Source organism: Tursiops truncatus, chromosome 17 (assembly GCF_011762595.2).
Source record: "Tursiops truncatus isolate mTurTru1 chromosome 17, mTurTru1.mat.Y, whole genome shotgun sequence".
NCBI classification, from domain to species: Eukaryota; Metazoa; Chordata; class Mammalia; order Artiodactyla; family Delphinidae; genus Tursiops; species Tursiops truncatus.
Window position 1 is genome coordinate 13647041 of NC_047050.1, and position 21633 is coordinate 13668673.

At 34.6% G+C, this 21633-nt stretch overlaps 1 protein-coding gene across 1 annotated transcript in view; it reads left to right on the plus strand.

The window, feature by feature from the left end:
* The window catches only part of C17H8orf34 (chromosome 17 C8orf34 homolog), a 336297-nt gene that overhangs the window by 101119 nt on the left and 213545 nt on the right, over positions 1-21633 (plus strand). Inside the window, 2 exon segments of the mRNA XM_073794504.1 lie at positions 2423-2595; positions 11202-11368. Coding sequence (XP_073650605.1) covers positions 2423-2595; positions 11202-11368 — 340 coding nt within the window.

Here is a 21633-nt window from a genome sequence, read left to right on the forward strand (position 1 = left end):
ACCAAGCATCTGTTCTCACCTAACTCACCCATTCCTGCTGTTCTGTACCATTTTTTCCCAGTTACGTCATATATTTAGAAGTAGTTTAAATACAGCCCACATCCTTAAGTAATTGTGTCTAGCATATGTACAGAATTCTGTGGTTTAACTATGCTTCTTACTATTTCATTTGATACAGTAGGTTTTATAATTTCTATCATGACCATTTTATAGTTGGAGAAAACAAAATTCAGAGAATAAGTAACATTTCAAAGTCACACAGGCCAAAACTGATTCTGAAGCTGTAAATATGTTTATAGATTTTTTTCTCTAGAACAGGTCTTTTCCTTAATCTGCTCTTAAATGCAAATATACGTTTAAAATTTAACAGTATTGCTGTTAATTTTAATTCTTGTGCTTCAAATGATATTAAATTGTGGCAGATGAATATGCCTTTCCAGCAATTGCAAAACATTAATTTGATTGCATGATTTCACAGCTGCAAGCTTTGGGAATATAAATACAGAAGGATTTCATATTAGTTGCTACATTATACAAACACGAAAATTTATCTACTACATTTTCCTGTAGGCTGGGGAATCAATATTGAGATATCCAGCTACTTTCTATCACTTATAATCACTTGGATAAATGTTCATCAGATATGTCTTAGTCATATTTCACATGTTGCTTTTGGTGTGTATTTGTATATTAATTAATGCTACATTGTATATATTATAATATAGTATTTGTATAATATTGACTTTTTATTTTTTTGCGGTACGCGGGCCTCTCACTGTTGTGGCCTCTCCCGTTGCGGAGCACAGGCTCCGGACGTGCAGGCTCAGCGGCCATGGCTCACGGGCCCAGCCGCTCCGCGGCATGTGGGATCTTCCCGGACCGGGGCACGAACCTGTGTCCCCTGCATCGGCAGGCGGACTTTCAACCACTGTGCCACCAGGGAAGCCCCGTATTTGTATAATATTGAGGAGAATTGTACAGATTCAGAAAATCAGATCTAAATTTTTAAGGAATTGTTCAAGACTCTTGTAATATTACAAATTAAAAGCCTGTGTTTCTCAGATCAAGATATTTTAAAAATACGTTTTTTCTCATTTTAAGACAAGTACATATTTCTCATAGAATATTGAAAAGACATGGAAATGCCAAAAGAAGAATTAAAATTACCTGTAGTCCCTCCATTCAGATAAAACCATTACATTTTGGTGTTACCGTTGTTTTCCCAATAAATCAAGCAGTATCTGGCATATAGTAGGTCATAATAAGTATAAAAGAATGAATAAATGAATGGATTAGTCTATGAATGCTGGATTGATAGATTGTAGTATAAACCCTGACAGTTTTTGTTTGTTTGTTATTTTTATAATGCAAGTGCCTGACTTAAGCTTTGATTGCTGAGGCATCCACTTCAAAGATGACTATCTCGGATAAACTACTGCAGAGATCCAGGTCACTTCCCCATACTGCGTGCGGCACCTTTGTTTTAGAGTTCTTAATTGATTATTTTATTTTATTTTTCACGGGCCTCTCACTGCTGTGGCCTCTCCCGTTGCGGAGCAGGATGCGCAGGCTCAGCGGCCATGGCTCACGGGCCCAGCCGCTCCATGGCATGCGGGATCTTCCCAGACCAGGACACGAACCCGTGTCCCCTGCATCGGCAGGCGGACTCTCAACCACTGCGCCACCAGGGAAGCCCATATGAATTTTTTAAACAAAAATTAGATCATACAATACGTATTGCTTTTTAATCTGCTTTTTTCCCATGTACCGAGATACCCGTAGCAGTTGCACGTGTTCAGTATTCGTTTTAAATTATTAAATGATTTAAATATTTAAAATACCGTTTTAAGAGCCACATCACATCCAAGTCTATGAAAAGAGTTTAGCATTGTTTTGAATTGTCATAGCATGCCCATCATCGATAGTGCTCTGCTTCCAACCTCTACTGGATTTCTAGAAGTCCAGAGTGCTTTGCAATTGGAGGCAATGCATCCTTCCAGCCCTGTCTCTTCTTGACTTTGTTCCCTGACTCCACCTCAGTTTCCTCCGTATTTGAGAGCTTATGTATCATTTTCTAGCAGCACCAAGCTCTTCCGCTGTGTGGGCCTTCGCACACACTCCTCCCTCTGGCACAAATGCTAATCCTGCCCCGCCATCCTGAGAACAAACATGCAGCTGTCCAAACCAGAGATTTCACTTCTGGATCCTTTCTCACGGTGGCCTTCACGAGTCAGCACAAATCATAGAGAGTAAGCCATCTAGTAGAGACGGAGAGAACTGAAATTTTAAGTCAATTCAGAAAGAAAAAAAGGAACATTTTGATTTGAGGGAGCAGTTTAAAATCTGCACAAGATTATTTCCCTGTTGTCCTATTAATGGGAATATGTAATCTAAGGCACAGAAATTCTTCTTTTCTCCTCAGGAAACAGTGGCGTTTAATTCTTCTCTTCTGAGACCCCGTGTAATTGGAGAGTGGATTGGTCGAGAAGAGAATGACGCTGATCCACTGGCTGCTGAAATGCTACAGCCCCCAATTCCAAGAAGTAAAAATGAACAATGGGAAAATGAAGATAATAGCTCTAGCCCTGCAGGAAGGTGAGATGAGATGTCGTCTAAGATTCTGAATATTTTAATCATTTAAGGCAAAGGGGAAATCAAGTGCACGATTTTGATGAAATAACTTGGCAATTTTATATAGAAAATTATGTTACATATAAGATAAGAATTAATTTATCTGTTTTAAAATTAGAGTTTTATTAGATTTGCTTTTATTATGGATTTGGTTTTGATTTTTTTTTTCTTTACATCTAAGAAGAGTATCATCTCTTTGTTACTAAAACCAAACAGAAAAATAATTTCAGGACATAAACTGTCAGTTGAGACCTACTATAATATTGGACGGGACCTACTATATTATTGGGCTGACTGTTAAGATTGGAGAGGGAGGAATTCTGATGTACCATAAAGATCTAGTTGTTCAACAAGAAGAAAACTATTAAATGTATGATAGACTACACAAGGTGGAGTTAGATGGAATATAGAGAGAAACCTTTAGTTTAGAGTTGATAACTATGATTGAATGTAATTATTACATTCTCTATGTTTAATTTTTGAAATTATTCTTGAAACTATTGTGAGTTGTGAATTTGAAAGTCCCTAATTCATTTTACTCAGCCCTATGATGCTCAAAATGGTGTCAGAAGATTTGCCTCAAGTTTCCATATGCTGGTAGAAGTGGGGTAATTTTGAAAAGTCTAGATCATATTTTTTAGAAAAAGTATCAGTATATTCAGTGTAGCCATTTCTTGTAATACTAACTGAAGTGAGTAAAATTCGAAACAAAAATGAAAACTTCTACAAGGAAGTTGGAGTGAAAAAGCATTATCGAGGCATGGCTCACACGATATTGAGAAAAAATACTCATGAATTAAAATGTGACAGGAGCTTAAACTTTCTGTGAGTGTTACTAGCTGACCACCACAGAAGAGTTTTTCCCATATACAGCATAGCCACAGTAACTTTGTATTTCCTACATTAAATTTAGCAGCAACCAATAATTATTCTTTCTCAAGAAGAAAATTGTATTTTCTACAACGTAATATGGCTTTCAGGGTTTTTTTTACTTTGACTTATCACTTGGCTGGAGGGAAGGAAATTCAGAATACTCGTTAATGCGCTTCAGGCATATAGAAAATTGATTCTATTTCCATGAGAAATAACCTTTAAATTATTTAAATAGTTGAAGTGTACTGTATAAGGAGAAGAAAAGCATTTCTAAAAATCCATTTACCTTCTTTTGTGAAATGTCAGATCAATTTCACCTGTCAATGAGGGTAATTTTATTTCTAACACTAGACTAATGAAACCCACTAGACCTTTATCTTTATTCATTGCTAGATCTTTAGTTCTTAAATATAAAATAGAGAAATGTTGACTTTCATTTTGCTTTCATTTAGTCATAATAATAAATAGGAGCTGTTTATTGCAAACGTTAGTGCTTCTGTTTCCTTCCTAGCTTCAGTGAGCTCTTATTCCCTCTTGAATATCCAATAAAGGAGAATCTTTCCTGCAATCCTGGTCAGATCCGTTACCCAGAAAACTTAATCTATGAAGATCTCACTCAAATATCTGTTTTGAAAAGGTGTTTTCAGTTTTATTTTTCTCTATCTTTAAATTATGAGTTGATATATTACCTATGAAATGAAGAAAGTGGTGAAATCCTGCCCAGATGCCCCATTAGAGGAAAAAAAAAAGAATGCATGCTTTCTGAACTAACTGTAAAGAGTAGCAATTAAGTACAGGTTAGGAACTATATCCCATCCTCTAATATAAAGCCAGGATTTCTGAATTTATACCAGGAACTCACATAGCATTAGATTTGATTTGAATGAATAAAAACAGATTGGGGAACAATTTTTTAATGACTCTAGTGTCTATAACTAGAGATTAGCTTTTGCCCTTAAATAGTAATGATCTTGTCATTTATAATTTAACAGTCTTAAACATTAACAGACTAAATGATATTCTAGACTCTTGAAAGAGAAGACTTAATTTTCAAGGATGACTTCTTCCGTTTTTCTCTCCCCTACTGGGCCTGGCACATTGCCATTGTCAGTAGGCATCTGTTATGTGAGTGAAGGAGGCACATAGAAGGCCGTGAGTAGACGTCTGATTAATAAAACTTATTTATAAGAAGGGTTGTTTATAGTCTATCTTAACTTTTTATCCCTTTTCCTATTATGGATTTCCCTCTCGTTAACTGCTCAAGTCTTATTTGAATGGCTGTTATTACAACACTCCATCTTTAGTACATAACCAACTTTCCCGTTCATTCAGAACAATACATACATGATTGGCTGGACTTTCACCATTAGATTAGAGAAGATTAAATAAACGGTGTAGTGAACTTTGAGATTCTTATGGGTAGACTTTGAGCCACGATTTTTTCAAGGAACTTTTTTTTTTTAATGATATACCTTACCTGAACTTTTTCCTTAGGTCCTACAAATACAACATTGTGTGAAGAGGGTCAGCAACTTTAGTATACATAGCTGTCACCTGAAAGGTTAAGTGCTGGTTAAGACGAAGGCAATTATGAGGGCAATATGGAGAAACTAATAAAATAAGACAAGAGCTACTAACATGGGGTTCATGACCCCTACATGATCTCTGGAAGGACTCAAGAGATCTACGAGTCTCTTGAAATTATGTGCAAAATGCCCCGTGTGTGCAAATGGACATTTTCCTGCCACATCTTTCTTAGATTCTCCAAGAGCTTCTAGATTAAGAGAGTTTAAGAAAAAAATTAAAGCATCTGAGCAAGAAAAGGAAGAAGGATTCATAAGGGAGAGGTGAATGCGTTAGGGAATGATTGCTGGCTTCCTGTGACCATCACGCACTACCAGTTGGCAACGGTTGCCATGGTTTGTCCAGCCATCTAGTGGGAAAGCATATATATTCCTTGTACATTTATGGTTACTGAAATAATCACACATTGATAATATAAATGTAAATAAAAATTGAGTTAATAAACCTATATACTTCTATTTGGAGCCATCTTAATTCGACTTTGCAATAGCTGATAATAGATTTCCTAAAATTACTTGCTAAATTATAATGTGAATTTTTAAATAGGCGTACCAAGCCTTGAAAGCCTTAAGCTGAACCACTTTATTAAAATAAGAAAGATATCAATAAATATTATAGATCTTGTGAATTGGCTTTGTTCATTAAGTGAGCATTGTTATTAGCTGGTAGATATGCCATGAAATGAATAGAAAATCTTACAACTTAGAAATATATATTAAATATTAGAAGCTAAATTCACTTCCCATTAAGAAGTGTTCCTTTTCATTAAAGCTCATAATTGCTTCTGATATATCTGTTAACAAACCCTAGAAATGTTCCCCTCCTCTTAGAGCTCCTCTCTTGGCAGCAAGAGACAAACAATAAACAAGCAAATATACAAATTTATGACATAAATTCAAGTAGTGATAAGTGGTATGATGGGAAATAAACCAGAACAAGAAGGAAGAAAATGGATGGAGGGCACTCTTTAACGTAAGAAGTCAAGAATAAAGAAGTAACCTTAATATTGTCTAAGTTTGGCTATTGTGGACATGTTAGAAAATATACAACACATGTGGCAGAGACTAAAACAGGCTTGGTAATTTAGGAATATTCTCACATGCAAATTTTAAGCACACAGAATATTAATTAATCAAACATGATTTTGCTAAAGTAATCAAAGAACAGAAACCTTAAGAATATCTAAAACATACAGAAATTGTATCTTACGACTCACAAATTTATCTTTAAAACCAAAAGAAGTATTGATATGTAGCTAAATCATGTGTTTCAGAATATTGATGAGGTCATTTTAATATATTCAAAATTTGTTCTCATTTATTTAGGAATTCATTTATTTAGGAAATACATATAGTAATTCAAATAATTATTTTATGAAACACATTGCTAGTCATCTTTGGACTCATAGACTCATAGATGGACTCTTACTATTAGACAGGCAACATTTTGGATTCAGTCAGTGTCTAGTTCTTATAGCCCAGCACTATCATCATGACCAAACCATGTATTTTGTTTTATTTTATTTATTTTTTATTTTTTTTATTTTTTTGCGGTACGCGGGCCTCTCACTGCTGTGGCCTCCCCCGTTGCGGAGCACAGGCTCCGGACGCGCAGGCTCAGCGGCCATGGCTCACGGGCCCAGCCGCTCTGCGGCACATGGGATCCCCCCAAACCGGGGCACGAACCCACATCCCCTGCATTGGCAGGCGGACTCCCAGCCACTGTGCCACCAGGGAAGCCCTCCAAACTGTGTATTTTAATAAAAACACTTGCTTCAACCTTCATGAAATGGTCTTGGTCATTGTCAGCTGGTGACTGGGAGTTACAAATTTATTATCTACCATTTGTTCCTCATTATTCACATTCCAATCTGTTTTTCCTTCTTTTATTTCACTACCAACCTTTCCATTTCCCTGGATTTTCACATCTCTCAAGTTGGAGGACTCAGATTACATCTACTTAAATTAATTCTTATTTTATTTAGTGTGTTAGAAAAAATGAGGTTCAAAAAGAAAGAGTGAATTTGTTAAATACTTATTGAGCATTAACACAAGGTGATGTGCTTGGTACTGGGTGAGACCAATATGAAAACAAAAATCCTAGATTCAAAGTACTTGCTTTAAAGTGAGGAGAATGACAAGGACATGTGTCTTATTTCTGCAGCTCAGTGCCCACAATGCCTGGTATGTAGCAAACACTTAATAAATGTCTGCTAAATAAATTATAAAACATCACATTTAGACGTGAAGAAAAAAAGACAGAGCTCTTTTGCATAAATCAAAATGAAGCTATTAAGTGTGAAACTTTTTGTTATCTCTTCAACAGCCTGGGCCTTAATAAAAGAGAACCCTTTAATTTCTGATTAGAGTCAAGAGAAAGGGCACAGATTTCTCTATTAGACTGCAATGGTGAACTAAACAAGCTTAGGAGATAGTTCAAGAGGGGAATCATCCAGTTTTCCACCAAAGAGAGCACATGTGGCCAGATAAAATTAATCCTTACCAACCTGTGTTCAGAGTCAGAGTGTGAAACAAAATGGAGCGAGGTCAGGCCCCCTGGAAGAGTGCGGCCAGGAGGAAGAGAGCAGATGGTAGGAGGCAGGCCATCCAGTGGGAAGAAGTGGAGGGCGTGGCCACTTTAAACTGTCCTTTTCCAGCTGATCCTGGTTTAGAACTTAACCTTTTAGACCAAAGCAAAATGGAGTCCTAGAGTGTATTGACACCACATTGAAATGTAGCTGCTATTCTTTTTCATAAAGACACTTTTTTTTTTTTAAGAATTGGCTTTTTATTCTTTTTTATTTTATTTATTTAGTTTTGGCTGTGTTGGGTCTTCGTTGCTGTGAGCGGGGGCTACTCTTCGTTGCAGTGCGCAGGCTTCTCATTGCAGTGGCTTCTCTTGTTGCGGAGCACAGGCTCTAGGGGCGCGGGCTTCAGTAGTTGTGGCACAGGGGCTCAGTAGTTGTGGCTCGTGGGCTCTAGGGCACAGGCTCAGTAGTTGTCGCACATGGGCCTAGTTGCTCTGTGACATGTGGGATCCTCCTGGACCAGGGGTGGAACCCATGTCCCCTGCACCTGCAGGTGGATTCTTAACCAGTGCATCACCAGGGAAGTCCCAAGATATTTTTTTATTTCCTTTCTCTGTTTGTTGGGATGTGGGATGTTATGGCTCAAGAAAAGACATGTAAATATCTAGGATGCTGCCCATTGTGTTCTTTGAATATATAGTGATATTAATTACCAATTAGTAGACTGCTGTATGTGCTCTACATATCTTAACCCATTTCATCCTCTTGAGAACATTACTATAACCCCTATTTTAGGAACAAGGAAACTATGTCCCAGCATGGTTACATCACTGTCCCAAGATTGGATAGTTATTAAGTGACTGAGCCAGGCTATCTTGCTCCAAATTCCATATGCTTAAATGCTTTGCTATACAGCCTTTCTTCAGGAAGGTATTCTAAGAATCCTGTTATTAAGATTCACGTCCAAAGTATAAATAAGGGGACCCAGAAATCTGAGTGCTTTGAGAAAGACTCCAAACCCCACCTCTTCCCACTTACTCACCACTTGTGTGCATTAAGACCCCTACTTCCCAGTAGCAGGACTCTCTTTTCTCTCTAATGATGCAGTTTTCACTTGTGCAATCCACAGGAGAAGAGGGAGGTGTGAACCTTGCATCTCATTCCTGCTTACAGACCTCACTGTCTGTCTTCCCCCTGAAATTATCACCAGTTCTGAGTCTCATGTTTTCACACTGTGGTAATCTTCCACCTCTTCTTGTATCAATAATTTACCAAATCCTATGTCATCTCCTTTTCCATGAATATTCAAGCATCTGTCTATAGCTATTTAGTGGGAAGGCATATATATTCATGACACATTTAGAGATATTAAAATAATCACACATTGATAATGTAAATGTAAAAAAAAAAAACCTAAGCTAAACATGAAACTACCATATAACCTAGCATTTGTACTCTTGGGCATTTATCTCAGAGAAATGGAAACTTTCACACAAAAACATGTACATGAATGTTCATAGCAGCTCCATCTTAATAGCCAAGAAGCTTAAAACAGCCAGATGTCCTTCAATGGGTGAATGGTTAGATAAACAGGAGTATATCCATGCCATGGAATACTACACACAAAGAATAGGAATGGACTTCTGATATACACAACTACATGAATGAATCTCCAGGGAATTAATTGTACTGCATGAAAAAAGCCAATCCTAAAAGATTACGTACTGTATGATTTCACTTACATAACGTTTCTTAAAATCGCAGTATTATAGGAATGGGGAACAGACAGGTGGTTGCCAGGAATGAGGGAAGGGGAAGGAGAGTTATAGAGGGAGGTGGGAATGGTTAGGAAAGGACAACACAAGGAAATCTTGTAGTGTTTGACCTGGTCTGTACCTTGACTGTGGGGGTGGATACATGATGCACAAACCCACAAAAATACTAAAATAGTCTAGAACTAAATACATAGAGAGGCACACACAAAAGTGAGTCCAATTAAAATGGGAACATGAATAAGATTGGAGAATTGTATCATTGTTAGTGTCCTGGCCGTGATATTGTGCTATAATTTTACAAGATGTTACCATTGAGGGACGCTGTATCAATGGTGCACAGGATCTCTCTGTATTATTTCTTACAACTTCATGTAAATCTATAATTGTTTCAAAGCAAAAAAATTCAAGTAGAAACATAAATAATCTGTTGGAAACCACCTTGAGATTTTTGGCAGTCCTTCTCCCCCAACAATCTGTCAGCAAAGGGCATTAGCATCCCTTGATGATCCTTGCCTGAGCAGTTACTGTGTTGGTGGTTAAAATGGTGGTTTTCTGATTCCATCATTCCTTGTGCATTTATTAAATGGCCTTAACTTGGGGGAGAGAACAAGCCTTCTCTCCACCCGTTTCCCTTGGTCTTCTCTGTTGTGTTCCGCCTGACTTTGAAGTGAACAGTGAGGTGGAGCTGACTGGTCTTTGCCCACTGATGACATACGATGCCATTTTGCCGTTTCCAGCCTTCTCTTAGACAGTGTGGAACCTGGCCCTTCTCTTAAGACCGCTTGAAATGTTTTGATCCATGCCCTGAAACTTACCTGGTTGGTTTTTTTTTTTTTTTTTTTTTAAGCAAGTGCATGTAGCCTCCTTTGCTCATTTGCCTTCTCTCCTGGACCTTCTCTCTGAGCACCTGTAGAAAGGGTTCTCTCTCCTTCCTGCTTAAGAGAGACCTCCTCCTTTTCATCATGTCTTTTTCCTTCATGAGGTGACATTTGCCGTTTTCTTCCTTTGGGCAATTATATGGAAAGAAATCAGATTATAGGAAAGAGGAGAACCTTGGGACAATTTTTAAAACTATAAATGGTTGCCACGTGGACATGTAAGTTTTCCCATCAGACACTGTCTTGGGAAGTTGGGGGAGAGAGCCATGAAACACTGGCTCCTTTACCCAAAGGAGTCTGGCTTTATCACAGGAAGCTCTTCCAAATTTGCAAAGACTCCTTTAGACTGGAGGGCACTGAGAGTCATTTAAATGCCAATTCTGGTTCCATCCCTCCTTCTACACTGTCCTACCCCCAGACCTAGGCAACATGAGAGGACTAGTGAAGACATTTATTTTAATGATGTAAATTAAAGTTTGCATTAAAAAAATGTTATTATAGTGTGTTAAAATAGTTATCCCATTACATGTGTTTTGCTTGACATGCATTTGTTTTGTAAATCAGGGAATTTTATATAATGATCTGAACTTCCTACCTCCTCTAAAAAATTAGAAATCCATTAATAGTGGGCTTTAATTCCCACATGGCAACAATTGTTAGGAGCCAATTAGCACCTCCTCCCTTAAATGGGGCAGGGGTTGTCGTATTCTTCATGTATTCCAATCTAGGAAATTGTTAATGAGGTACCGAAGGATGTCTTAGAAAGAAGACAGTGTATATTTCCATTATCCTTGGGGAAAATTTTACTAATATGTGCATAGATTTGCAAAGCAAAATAATTGAGTGAAAATTTGTTTGTAGATTTTCTTTAGTTACCACAGCTAATTGATGATGTTATCATCATTGAAAATTAACATTTAACTGTTTCTTCAGCTTAAAGGTGGAGCCCAAGACTAAAGGATTAAAACAGCAGCAACAGCAGCATAAGAAACTTCTGGCAGCAATGCTCTCTCAAGATTCTTTTGAGTCTGTCCATAGCCCCACCCCATCGGTAACAGAAGAAGATATTGATAATGAAGATGATGCAATGGAATTGCTGGGTAATTTTAAAAATTAATAATTTCTCTTTTTCTTCTCTGGCATTGTAAAAGTGCGTAGTGGTTAAGAGATTTTCAAAGTTTTGAGTAGTTTTGTCTTAGGGGAAAGAAACCATTTAGCACACACTTGCGTTAGACTTTCATGGAGTTGCATGCAAGAGTTAAGCTGAAATCACCTGAGCATGTGAAGTATTTATTAGACTGTATTTTGTGCTTTGTATATGCAGCACTTGCCTTCTGACTACTTAATCAAGATTCATTGTCTGTGCACTTGTGATACTAATTCAAGTTTGTCTGCTTTATCCTCCTATTGTGATTGCCTTGATCACATCTTTTGTCTAAAATGTATCCAGAGTACATATTTCAACCCGCATTCCAAGATGTCTCCTTGTTGTTTCAAGGATGTTTTAGAAAAAGCAAGTTAAATTTAAAAGGGCAGATAGTAAATTAATGTTTTATGTCTTTCATAAATGACAGGAAAGTTGGCAGAGATTGCAGTGTTTTTACAGGCTCATACTTTCATGAAAGTTTTATACACAGGAAATCTTTTATATCTTTTAATGAAGTAAGTGTATATTTTTGTTTCATCAGAAATCTATGCATAATAGTTTTTTTAAATTGAACTTCCTTTTGTAAAACCATTTTTTCAAAAGAAGGAAATTAAATTTTATTTCAGAGCGAATTATCCACATATAAAACATTGAGTTTTTAATTCAGTGATATTAGCTATTCTATTCTAAATAATTAGAACAATTTTCAAATACTTTGTAACAATATACTAGAAAGTGAGTAAATAATAAAATCATTTGAATGCTTCAGATAAATTTAACATATAGAAAAAGGAGCTCCAGAAGTATACAGATTTTTTTTTAATTATTTTTTTCTAAACTAGCTTCCTTGGTTTTAAGTGTTTATGGTACTAAAATACTATCATTATAATAAATGATATAGGTCTCCATGCATAGGCCTACAAGGTGTTATTAATTAGTGGTGGCAGGTTCACTGATACTTTCTGATGTTATAATAACTACATTCATTCCAGCATTGAGGAGGCTATGTCATGGCATTTTCACTTCATGCTGTCCATCTTTTTTTTAAGAACTGTTAAATCTGGGTGTTTTTTAAGGAATCTCATCTCCCTGCCTCCAAATCGGTAATGTGGCAGATGTGGCAGATGTGGCAGATGTGGTAGATGTGGTGGTGCCGCCTTCATTCAGCTTCCATTCAGCGAGCGTTTACTGAATGCTAGGCCCTAGACTCGGTCCTGGGGACGTAAAAATAAAATAATCATGGTTTCTGTTTGCAGGAACTTCACATTCTAGTGTTCAAGATGAAGATGTAAATATCACTCTAATATTTTTTGCTACAGTTGCTAACGTGATTAAGCGCAGTGTTGTACATAGGAATAACATCTAATGCAAAAGTAGCGGCCGGTTATCAGGGAATGTTTCCTAGAGAGTCTGATTCCTCTGGTAAGTCCCAGAGGACAAGTAGATGTCGTTCAGCAGGCAGTGTGGTCATTACCCCTGCAGGTTTGCTGTTGTAAGGATGGATTCTTGCAGTTGTGCTCCATGACTGTGCCTGTACATTGTTCCTCTGCTTCAGTCAGTAACAGTGAAGGGGGCAAGTCTGGAACCGTTAATGGGTGTTGCCTATGTAACATCAGTGTTGGTGTGTTGGTACATTGACATTGGGTTTGCAGGTATCCTTCTGTCCCCCTCATTTCCTACAACAGCTCATGGTCAGTTGATACCCACATGAAGGCGGTTATGCTCTATGTTGCAAAGAGAACCTTTTGAAGAAATCCAAGCATTCTCCAAATCACTTTGGGATTCCTGATAGCCTCAGGAATGTCTAGTCAGAGTGGAGGAACTCATATAACCTCAGTAATATCAAGAGATTCTTTAAGGAGACTGAGGTGTCCAGTCAGTGCTGGTATCCCTAGATCTCAGCTCCTCTGTTCTGAGGTTTCTAGTCTCCCGAGATGAAGACCAAAGGATTGGGTTTTGGAGATTACCTAATGTGAGCAATTAACAGCTGGTCCTCACTAATTTTGTTTCATTTGACATTTTAGCCTCTGGTCTGAGCAAATTTAAGAATGAGAGATAGCTGGAGGTTTGGACTTTCGCCATGTCGGTCCACATGTCAGCACAGGCAGCTGATGGTGTAGTAATTCTGGTCTATAGGTTATGAGATTTCCCTGCAATAATATGGAATGTTCCAAGTCCACTGGGCTGTCCCCTAAAATAATGCCATATTTAACCCTCTTGCCTAGTTGTCTCAGTGAACAAAGGTCATATAACAGAAAATTCTATCCACAAATTGTTTTGCCCATAAAGTTCATCAATTAAAGTAAAATGTTATTTAGCTATGAAATATATTTGTCTTTAAGGCCCTAATACTCCTACCCATGAATATTATTCTATTATTTTAGAAATATATGTTTAAAATATAGACTCAGAGTTTTCTTCAGAAGTAGAGTATATAAGTTCATGACTTATAATGTTATGTATGCCTTTAACTAAGGTAATGAATGGCTCATGTCTTACATGAAATCAGACAGATGTACATGAATATTTTCAGTTAATGCAGGAGCTGAGAATTTTTCAGTCATGATAATAGTAATGGATAAATATGTGAAGTATAGGTATGAAATAAAATGGTTGTTAAGTTATTCAGTTTTAAAACCTTCATCTTCAATAGGCATGTATATCTCTATTAATATTCCATTGGATATCAAGTCCTACACTAATAATTGAAGCAATACTCCTAAATCAATATAGAAACTATATAATATCTGTCTTCCCAGTCCTTTTAATATTAGATTTACGTCATTTTGTTTATTATTAAAGAATTTTAAGATAATAGTTTTGAAACTCTGATTCCAGAGAAACGTAAGTGATTGTACATATGTGAGGGAAAATACAAATGCTAAGTTCTTGAAAACATATTTGAAATAAAATTTTAGTGCATGAAATAATTGTAAAATGCAAGAGACATCTGGTATATAAAATATCCTTTTGAATCCACAACATTGTTTAGAATGAATTTGCAATAGCTTATATGTTTTAAGGGTTTAACTTGTCATTGTTACCTATACCAGGTATAACTGACTGAAAATTTTATTTATTATGCATGGGAAGCAGTCTATATGCTTTGTGCACTGTTAAATAAGTAAAAAGTATAATTATTAGTTAACGTTAATATAACAAAGGATTATTCCTAAATAAAACTGGTTGATTTGAAGGGGAAAAAAACTTTTAGTTTAGTAGTAAAACTATTGACCCTTGTTTTGTTTGTTAAGGAATCTAGCATTGTTAATACATACTGATTAACATTTAATTTTTCGCAGTTGTTTAATTGTATATTTGTGAATTTCTTTTCTAAGTGTACTGGGCATGTGAAAATACTATAATACAACATCTATGACTTTTAAGTAGATTAAATATTTTCTGTAATTGCTTTAAATACTACTTATAAATTCATAGTACAAAAGTAGCTTAGTATGGAATTAATATATACCAGAGAATAAAATTTCCAAATTTGTGGAATTTTAAGATATAACAATTTTAAGCACCTCTGAAATTGGTGCTTTAATTACAGAAGTTGAATAAGATATCTGCCAATTCATCTCAAACTAAGTAGGTCTCAACTTCAAATATAAGATATTCTCAAATATTTTGGTAATTATGCTGGAAATTGATCACAATGAATAAAACTATGAAGAATCTGCATATTATTTTTAAAAGTTATTAAAGTCAGTAATCTTTCAAAAGCAGAAAAACAAGTTACAATGGAGCAGTAAGAGATTTAAAAAAAATCTCTATATATTTTACTCCATTAACTTTCACAGAAGATTTGAGGAACTTCATTAGTTTAAGAGATATTTCAGCTTGTAAATGTGAGTCCATTTTCATTATATTACATGGACTTTTCATTTTATTTTTGATGAAATGCTGATTGCAATTATGTGTTTGATTTTTCTCCATATATTTTACACTCATTAAAAAATGTCATCAGGATTATTTAAAAACTACTTTTCTTACACATTTTAGTATATTACTTTAAAAAGTTGTTTTTAGATTTTCTCAGAATTGATGATGAGACAAATATCTAAAAATCACATTCCAGAGATGCTAAAAAAGAAAAATAGCATTAGTCATGCTTTATACTACCTGGTCTTAGCTTTTTTCTAATCATATAAAAATTAAAACTGTGTTGGCAAAAATAAACAAGGTGATTGCAGATACATTTTATTTATTTTAAATTTAATAATCAGGAGCAAGTATAATCATACTGGTATTCTTTGAAGAATACAGTAATTGAGTTTCTAAAACCCCAGTATCTTGCCAAATTATGTAAAATATAAACTTAATTTTCTAGAGGGACTCATTACATTAAGGTGATCCTTCGGCAAATTCTTTTTTTTTTTTTTTTTAAGTTGCATGCTTCTTAAAGCAGAAATCACTCATGTTTGCAAAATAAGAACATGCATTTCACCTAGTGAGAAATGGATTCTGTCACTCGATGTTAAAAAAAAAAGAAAGGGAGAGGGCCTTTAAATGTTTAAAAGAAAAAAATCTACCTACCTATCTCTACACCTGTATTTTAGTGATCTAAAGTATGTGAAATGGTCTAAAGCACAGGGGAACATTCATACAAACTTTATTTCTTTTGAGTATTGATTATTGGGAGCATCAGGATGACAGGTAACTTGTCACTTTAAAATATTCTTTGTAAAATGATTCTTTTAAAAAGTCTGAGGACTTCCAAAAATTAAATTTATGGATCCTTTAATATTATCTGTAAGATTGCTTTAAATACTGCTTAGAAATTCCTTCAGCATATACCAATGTAATTTAATATGGAATTAGTACATATTTGAGATTAAAATATCCAAATTTGTGGGTGTTAAGAGAACAATTTTGAGTACCAATGAAGTTAGTACTCTAAATCTAGAACATACTGAATAAAATATCTTCCAAATCACCTCAGTGTAAGTAGCTCTCATTTTTAAATATTAGATATTCTCAAAAATTAGTTATTAAACTGACAATTGATGACCACAGTTAACCAAAATAGAAAATCTGCACATACATTTTTAAACGTTCACTAAATTAATTAGCATAATTGAAAAGCTAGGATATATGTACACAGATGTGCGAAAATATTTTTCACACGCTAAATAATAAATATTTCCTCCTGTTAAGCCACGTGATATATTGTTAAAGAAATTCTGTGAAATACTTCTGCTATAGAGTTTGTCCTATATTTCTGAATTCTGACTTTCTTGCTTTAGTGCCATCATTGCCTGCACAAATGCCAAGTGAGCTTGGGTTGAAGTGTAGCCTGAGTGGAGTTGAATAGCACAGTGCTTGTCTCTCTGAATTACAGTAAAAACATTTGAGAAAATCCACTGAAACACATTTTCATTCAGCAAGTATCATGCACCTGCCATGTGGATAGTACTAGTACATGTTAATATATAGCACTAAGAATATTGTGCCCTTTGTTTTTCTAATTATCTTGACCTCTTTAGGCTCTGAGAGAACAATGAATCTAGTGAGTGTTGGCATCTATGTAGAACTAAACATTTTGTAGGTCTTTAGTTCAGCTCTCAATTAGTCCATTAATTCATTCATAGATTTATTAATTTCTCCACTTACAAAGTGACTCTGCATATTCCTGGGAGTTCAAATTTGCACAAATACAGACATGTTTCACGAACTGTTAACTATTCAGGGATGATTCTCAGGATTTGGTTTGCTTAAGAATCATTTGAGAAGCTTATTTAAATGCCAATTCCAGTGGCCTTTACCCCCAATTTTTGTTTCATTAGATTTGGATACAGCCCATGAATCAACATTTTTCAACACGACTGCCCTTCCTCCTGTCCTCCAAGAGATTCTGTTGCAGGTGTTGTGTAGAACATACAGTGAGGAATTCTAATCTTAGTCTGGGTATGGTCAGTGCACTTTATGTTTGATGTGATATATCCTGAAGCAAGAGGAATAAAATATTAGAAAGTCTAATTTTTACAACAGAGAGAGCATGGAATAGAGGTTTCTGAGTTAACCAGGCTCTATTGAATTGTCTCCTGGAAATAAGGAAAAGTCTTGCTAAGAAGCTGTGGGTAATGCAATTTGTATTACCTTATTGTCTCTGTCTTCCTTCCTGATATCATATTTACAGGTGTGCTTGAAAAATGAACTGCTTAGAGTAGGAAAATTACATATTAGGAAATGATTCTAGCATAGACCTGAGGACATGGTTCCGATGAGCTTCTGTTTTACATTAAATCTTTATTTAGGATTCTTACTTTGCTTTCATTAGATGTGACTCATAGCCTCCTTCATTGCTTTCTGGACGCACTCGTTTCATGTTTGGAATTGTATTTATGCTTCATTCTCTTCATTCTTTTTTTGTGTTTCTTTTCAAAAAATATCAGAACATTTGCAGATGATAACTAGGGTTTGTGTGTAGAGATTGCATTTTAAATAAATATAAACTTGCATGCCACCAAAAATAGATATCATGCTACATGATTTACTTCTATGGTATTTGATAAGAAATGTTGCTTTTTTCCTTTAAAAAATTTTCTACACTGCTATATTTAAAACAGATAACCAACAAGGACATACTGCATAGCACAGGGAATGCTACTCAATATTCTGTAATAACCTAAATGGGAAAAGAAGTTGAAAAATAATAGATACATGTATACATATAAATGAAAATAAAAAGCTGAGCAATAAAAACAAAACAAGAAATGATCTACTTTCCACGCATAAGCAGCTTAGAGGAAAATGGCAGCTCACCAAGGAACAAAAAATAATAGTGAATTGTTGAGATTTTTTTATATGTATAAAGGGATGAATAAACTATTTGAAATAATGAGTAAAAAAATTTTTTTTCCAATGGTAAAAGCAGATCAGCATAACAGAGTGAAGTCAGCAGTTTGAAAATAAAATCTAAATCCATAAACAAATTATTGACAATTGTCCTTCATCTCATTTGTATACCTGTGTGACAATTCCTTTATTTGAGAGAGAGCTGTTCTTAGTATATTCGTGGGTAGGTTGTTTAATACATATTTCTCGCTTTGAAGTAAGTTAGAAATTTTTGACATGTAACAATGTAAGTTAATGTGCTTTTTCATACTTAGGCCATAGCTTTTCACTGATTATTTTGCAAAGGTATGAGCCACACTGTGAGATGTTTTGTGTGGTCTGTGGTCAAAGCACTGGGCTAGAACTCTAAGACCGGCTCCAGCCCTCATGCTGCCTCTTGTTAGTTTTGTCACCTGAGCTACAAGTAATTCCTTGTAAAATGCAGATAAAAATATTCCTATCACATAGAGATGCTGTGGGAATAAAAATGAAGTATTCTCTGAAAGTGCTATAATTTTTTTTTTTTTGCCTTGCCTAACAAGAATATCTGAAAAAAGACACTGGAATTTATATACAAAACTTTCCTTCCAAGTAAATTCATATCTTCTAACTTACATACATGTTGTCTAGTTATAAGCAATGAAAACAAAAAGCTTTCTTTAGCATTGAGAAATTGCCTATTAACAGTAAAAATAGAAGTTTCCCACAAGACAGTAAAATCAAAAGGTTGAAGACAAAGAATGTAAAACTACAAATGTATTTGCAAGCCAAAGCATTTGCTGTATCACTACAAAATATTACATTTATTTTTAACATGGATATTTAAGCAACAGCAAACATTAATGTTATTTGGTTAAAGATATAGAGCGAATTATTCTACTGTCTTCAATTTTCTTCCATATAAATGGTTTTTAGGAAGAAAAGAAAAATGATTTGTGCATACACATGAATGTCCACTAGCGAAAGTTGGGCTGGGAACAGGAATAGGAGGGAGAGAGACAAGGAGGAGAAATATTAAGAACTAGAAATCTGTACTTATGTTTACATACTTCTGTGTAAGTAAAGTCATAAATGTATTGAGAAATCTATGAGCTTTAAAAACTCTTAATTATATTGATAAGTATGAAAATATTTGAAACAGCACAATTTTGATGGTTTTACATTAATTCATTGTATAAACGAATCACAACCAAATTGAAAATCACTGTTAAATATTTTTAGGGTTTTGTTGCTTTTGAAATAAACTTGTCCATTTCAAATACTTAATAAAATGGTGATGTTATACTTCAAGATGAATTGTTTAGCTGTGGTAATGATTTTCATATAATTTGACTGAATTTGAATTAATTTTGCACTCCATGTAAGAGCCATTTGAAAGTGGTACAAAATCATGGCTTTATTGTGGTTTTTTTTTCTTGGTTGAAAATGTGCAAAGAGATGCAATTAATTCAGCAGTTATTTGCATTTTAACATCAAAAACAATAGATATTAAAGAGGCATTAAAACTCTTCTCTGAATTCCTTAAAACTTCTTATATAACTATAGTAATCTGTTTAGATTTTCATATGTTATAATACCACTGATACCTTATTTAATCATCTCTAAATAGAAACCTTAAAATTATTGAAGTTGAACACTGAATATACATTAACAGAAGAGTGCTCACAAAATTTCCCAGTTTTCAATATCTGAAAACAGTAGTTTTGTGAAATAAAGTTTCATTCAAAATTTTTAAAGTTATTTAATAAACATGTTTTTCAAAATTTGAAATATTTAAACTGGTCCTGTATATGAATTTCTTTTGGAATGGAAATATAATTTTCTTTTTTAATAGTCTCATGTTCAGTAATTTCAGAAAGGAAATATTCTTAAGAATAATGAATGTATTTTTTGAAAATTATTCTAAAGCTTTTAAATAGAAGAGTGCTAAAGTACATAATGGAAAAAAATATGACAGTGTTCTAATGGAGGTTAATTAGATTTAGTGACTTAGATTTTACTTTTCACTTTTTTAGTTGCTTTCTGCAAGAGATGAATGAGTGCCTTATATTGGTATAGGATGAATTTGCTTGTGTCAGAATATAAACTTAAAATTCCGTATAAAGTTTTAATTTCTTTAAAACTCAGTTTTTCAAGAATTGTCAGAAGGGGGTTCATGAGGCCAGCTATTTTTCATCTCTTAAGTGCTGTCATATTTACTTATTAATTACTGACATTTGTTTTGGGATTCTGTAGTTCAAGAATTTAATGTAGAGTGTTGCTAATATCATAAAACAAAATTGAAATTAACCTTCTGAAACTGATTTTTGGAAGGTAATTTAGCATAGTGTTAGGAATAACAGCGGCATGCATGAGCTTTGTATTCAGATAGCCCTATTTGCAGGTTTCCCCATTGCCCGTTACTAATTCTATGATTTGAGAACAGTAACGTCCTTCTCCCAAATATCAGATTCGTCATCAGAAAAATGGGAATTATAACAATACTTATATCACACGGTTTTGTGAAGATTAAGTAAAATAATTTCCGTAAAGTGCTCAGTGTAGCTGATAAAGGATTAGACCTAGAAAAAAAGGGTATGTTATTGTAATTCATATCATTTTTATATCAGTTTCTTTCCTGTCTTCAACTAGCCCAAGAGGTTTAGTACATGTGAAAAAGAAAGTGAGACCATAGGATTTTGGCCTTAGAGGTTTATTGTCTTTTGTAATAAATGTTTCATCTAAATATGCTCCACATGTTTAGATATCATTTCAACAAGTACTCTCTACTTGATATTTAAGTCCTACGAATTATTTTATCTTCTCACAATTTTAGAGAATTCATATCCAATAATAAAAGCAAAAATATCAAGAAAGAAACAGGTGGGGGGATTTTTTTCTTCCTTATTTTTCCCCAGGCTAAAATCTGATGTTCTTATCTTCTTTTTTATGGACTTCGCACATTTACGATCTGAAATTCTCAAATAACATTGTTAATATCTGATACCATCGGATTTCTAACATCTCGGTGGCTGAGTTAAGGACATCTTTTGTAGAAAGCAGTTTAAGATAGGAAACATCTCTGTTCATAGACAGTTTAAACACAAAAGGGACAAACAAGCTCCAAGTAGCTCCATTTTGTTAAGGAAAATTATGAATGTGAAAGAAGTTATTCTCTGATATAAAAGCTTTTAACTGAAAGAAAGAAAATCCTAAGAACACACATTTTAAAAAAAATCACAGACACAGCATTCCTTTTACAATAGAGTTCAGATTCTTTGCTCATAAAGCGATTCCTTTTTCCACAAAGCAACAATCATAGTTGTTTCCTTAGAAATCCTATGTTTGTTTAAAACACACTTTCCAACCATAATGCTGTCATAATATACACATTTATAA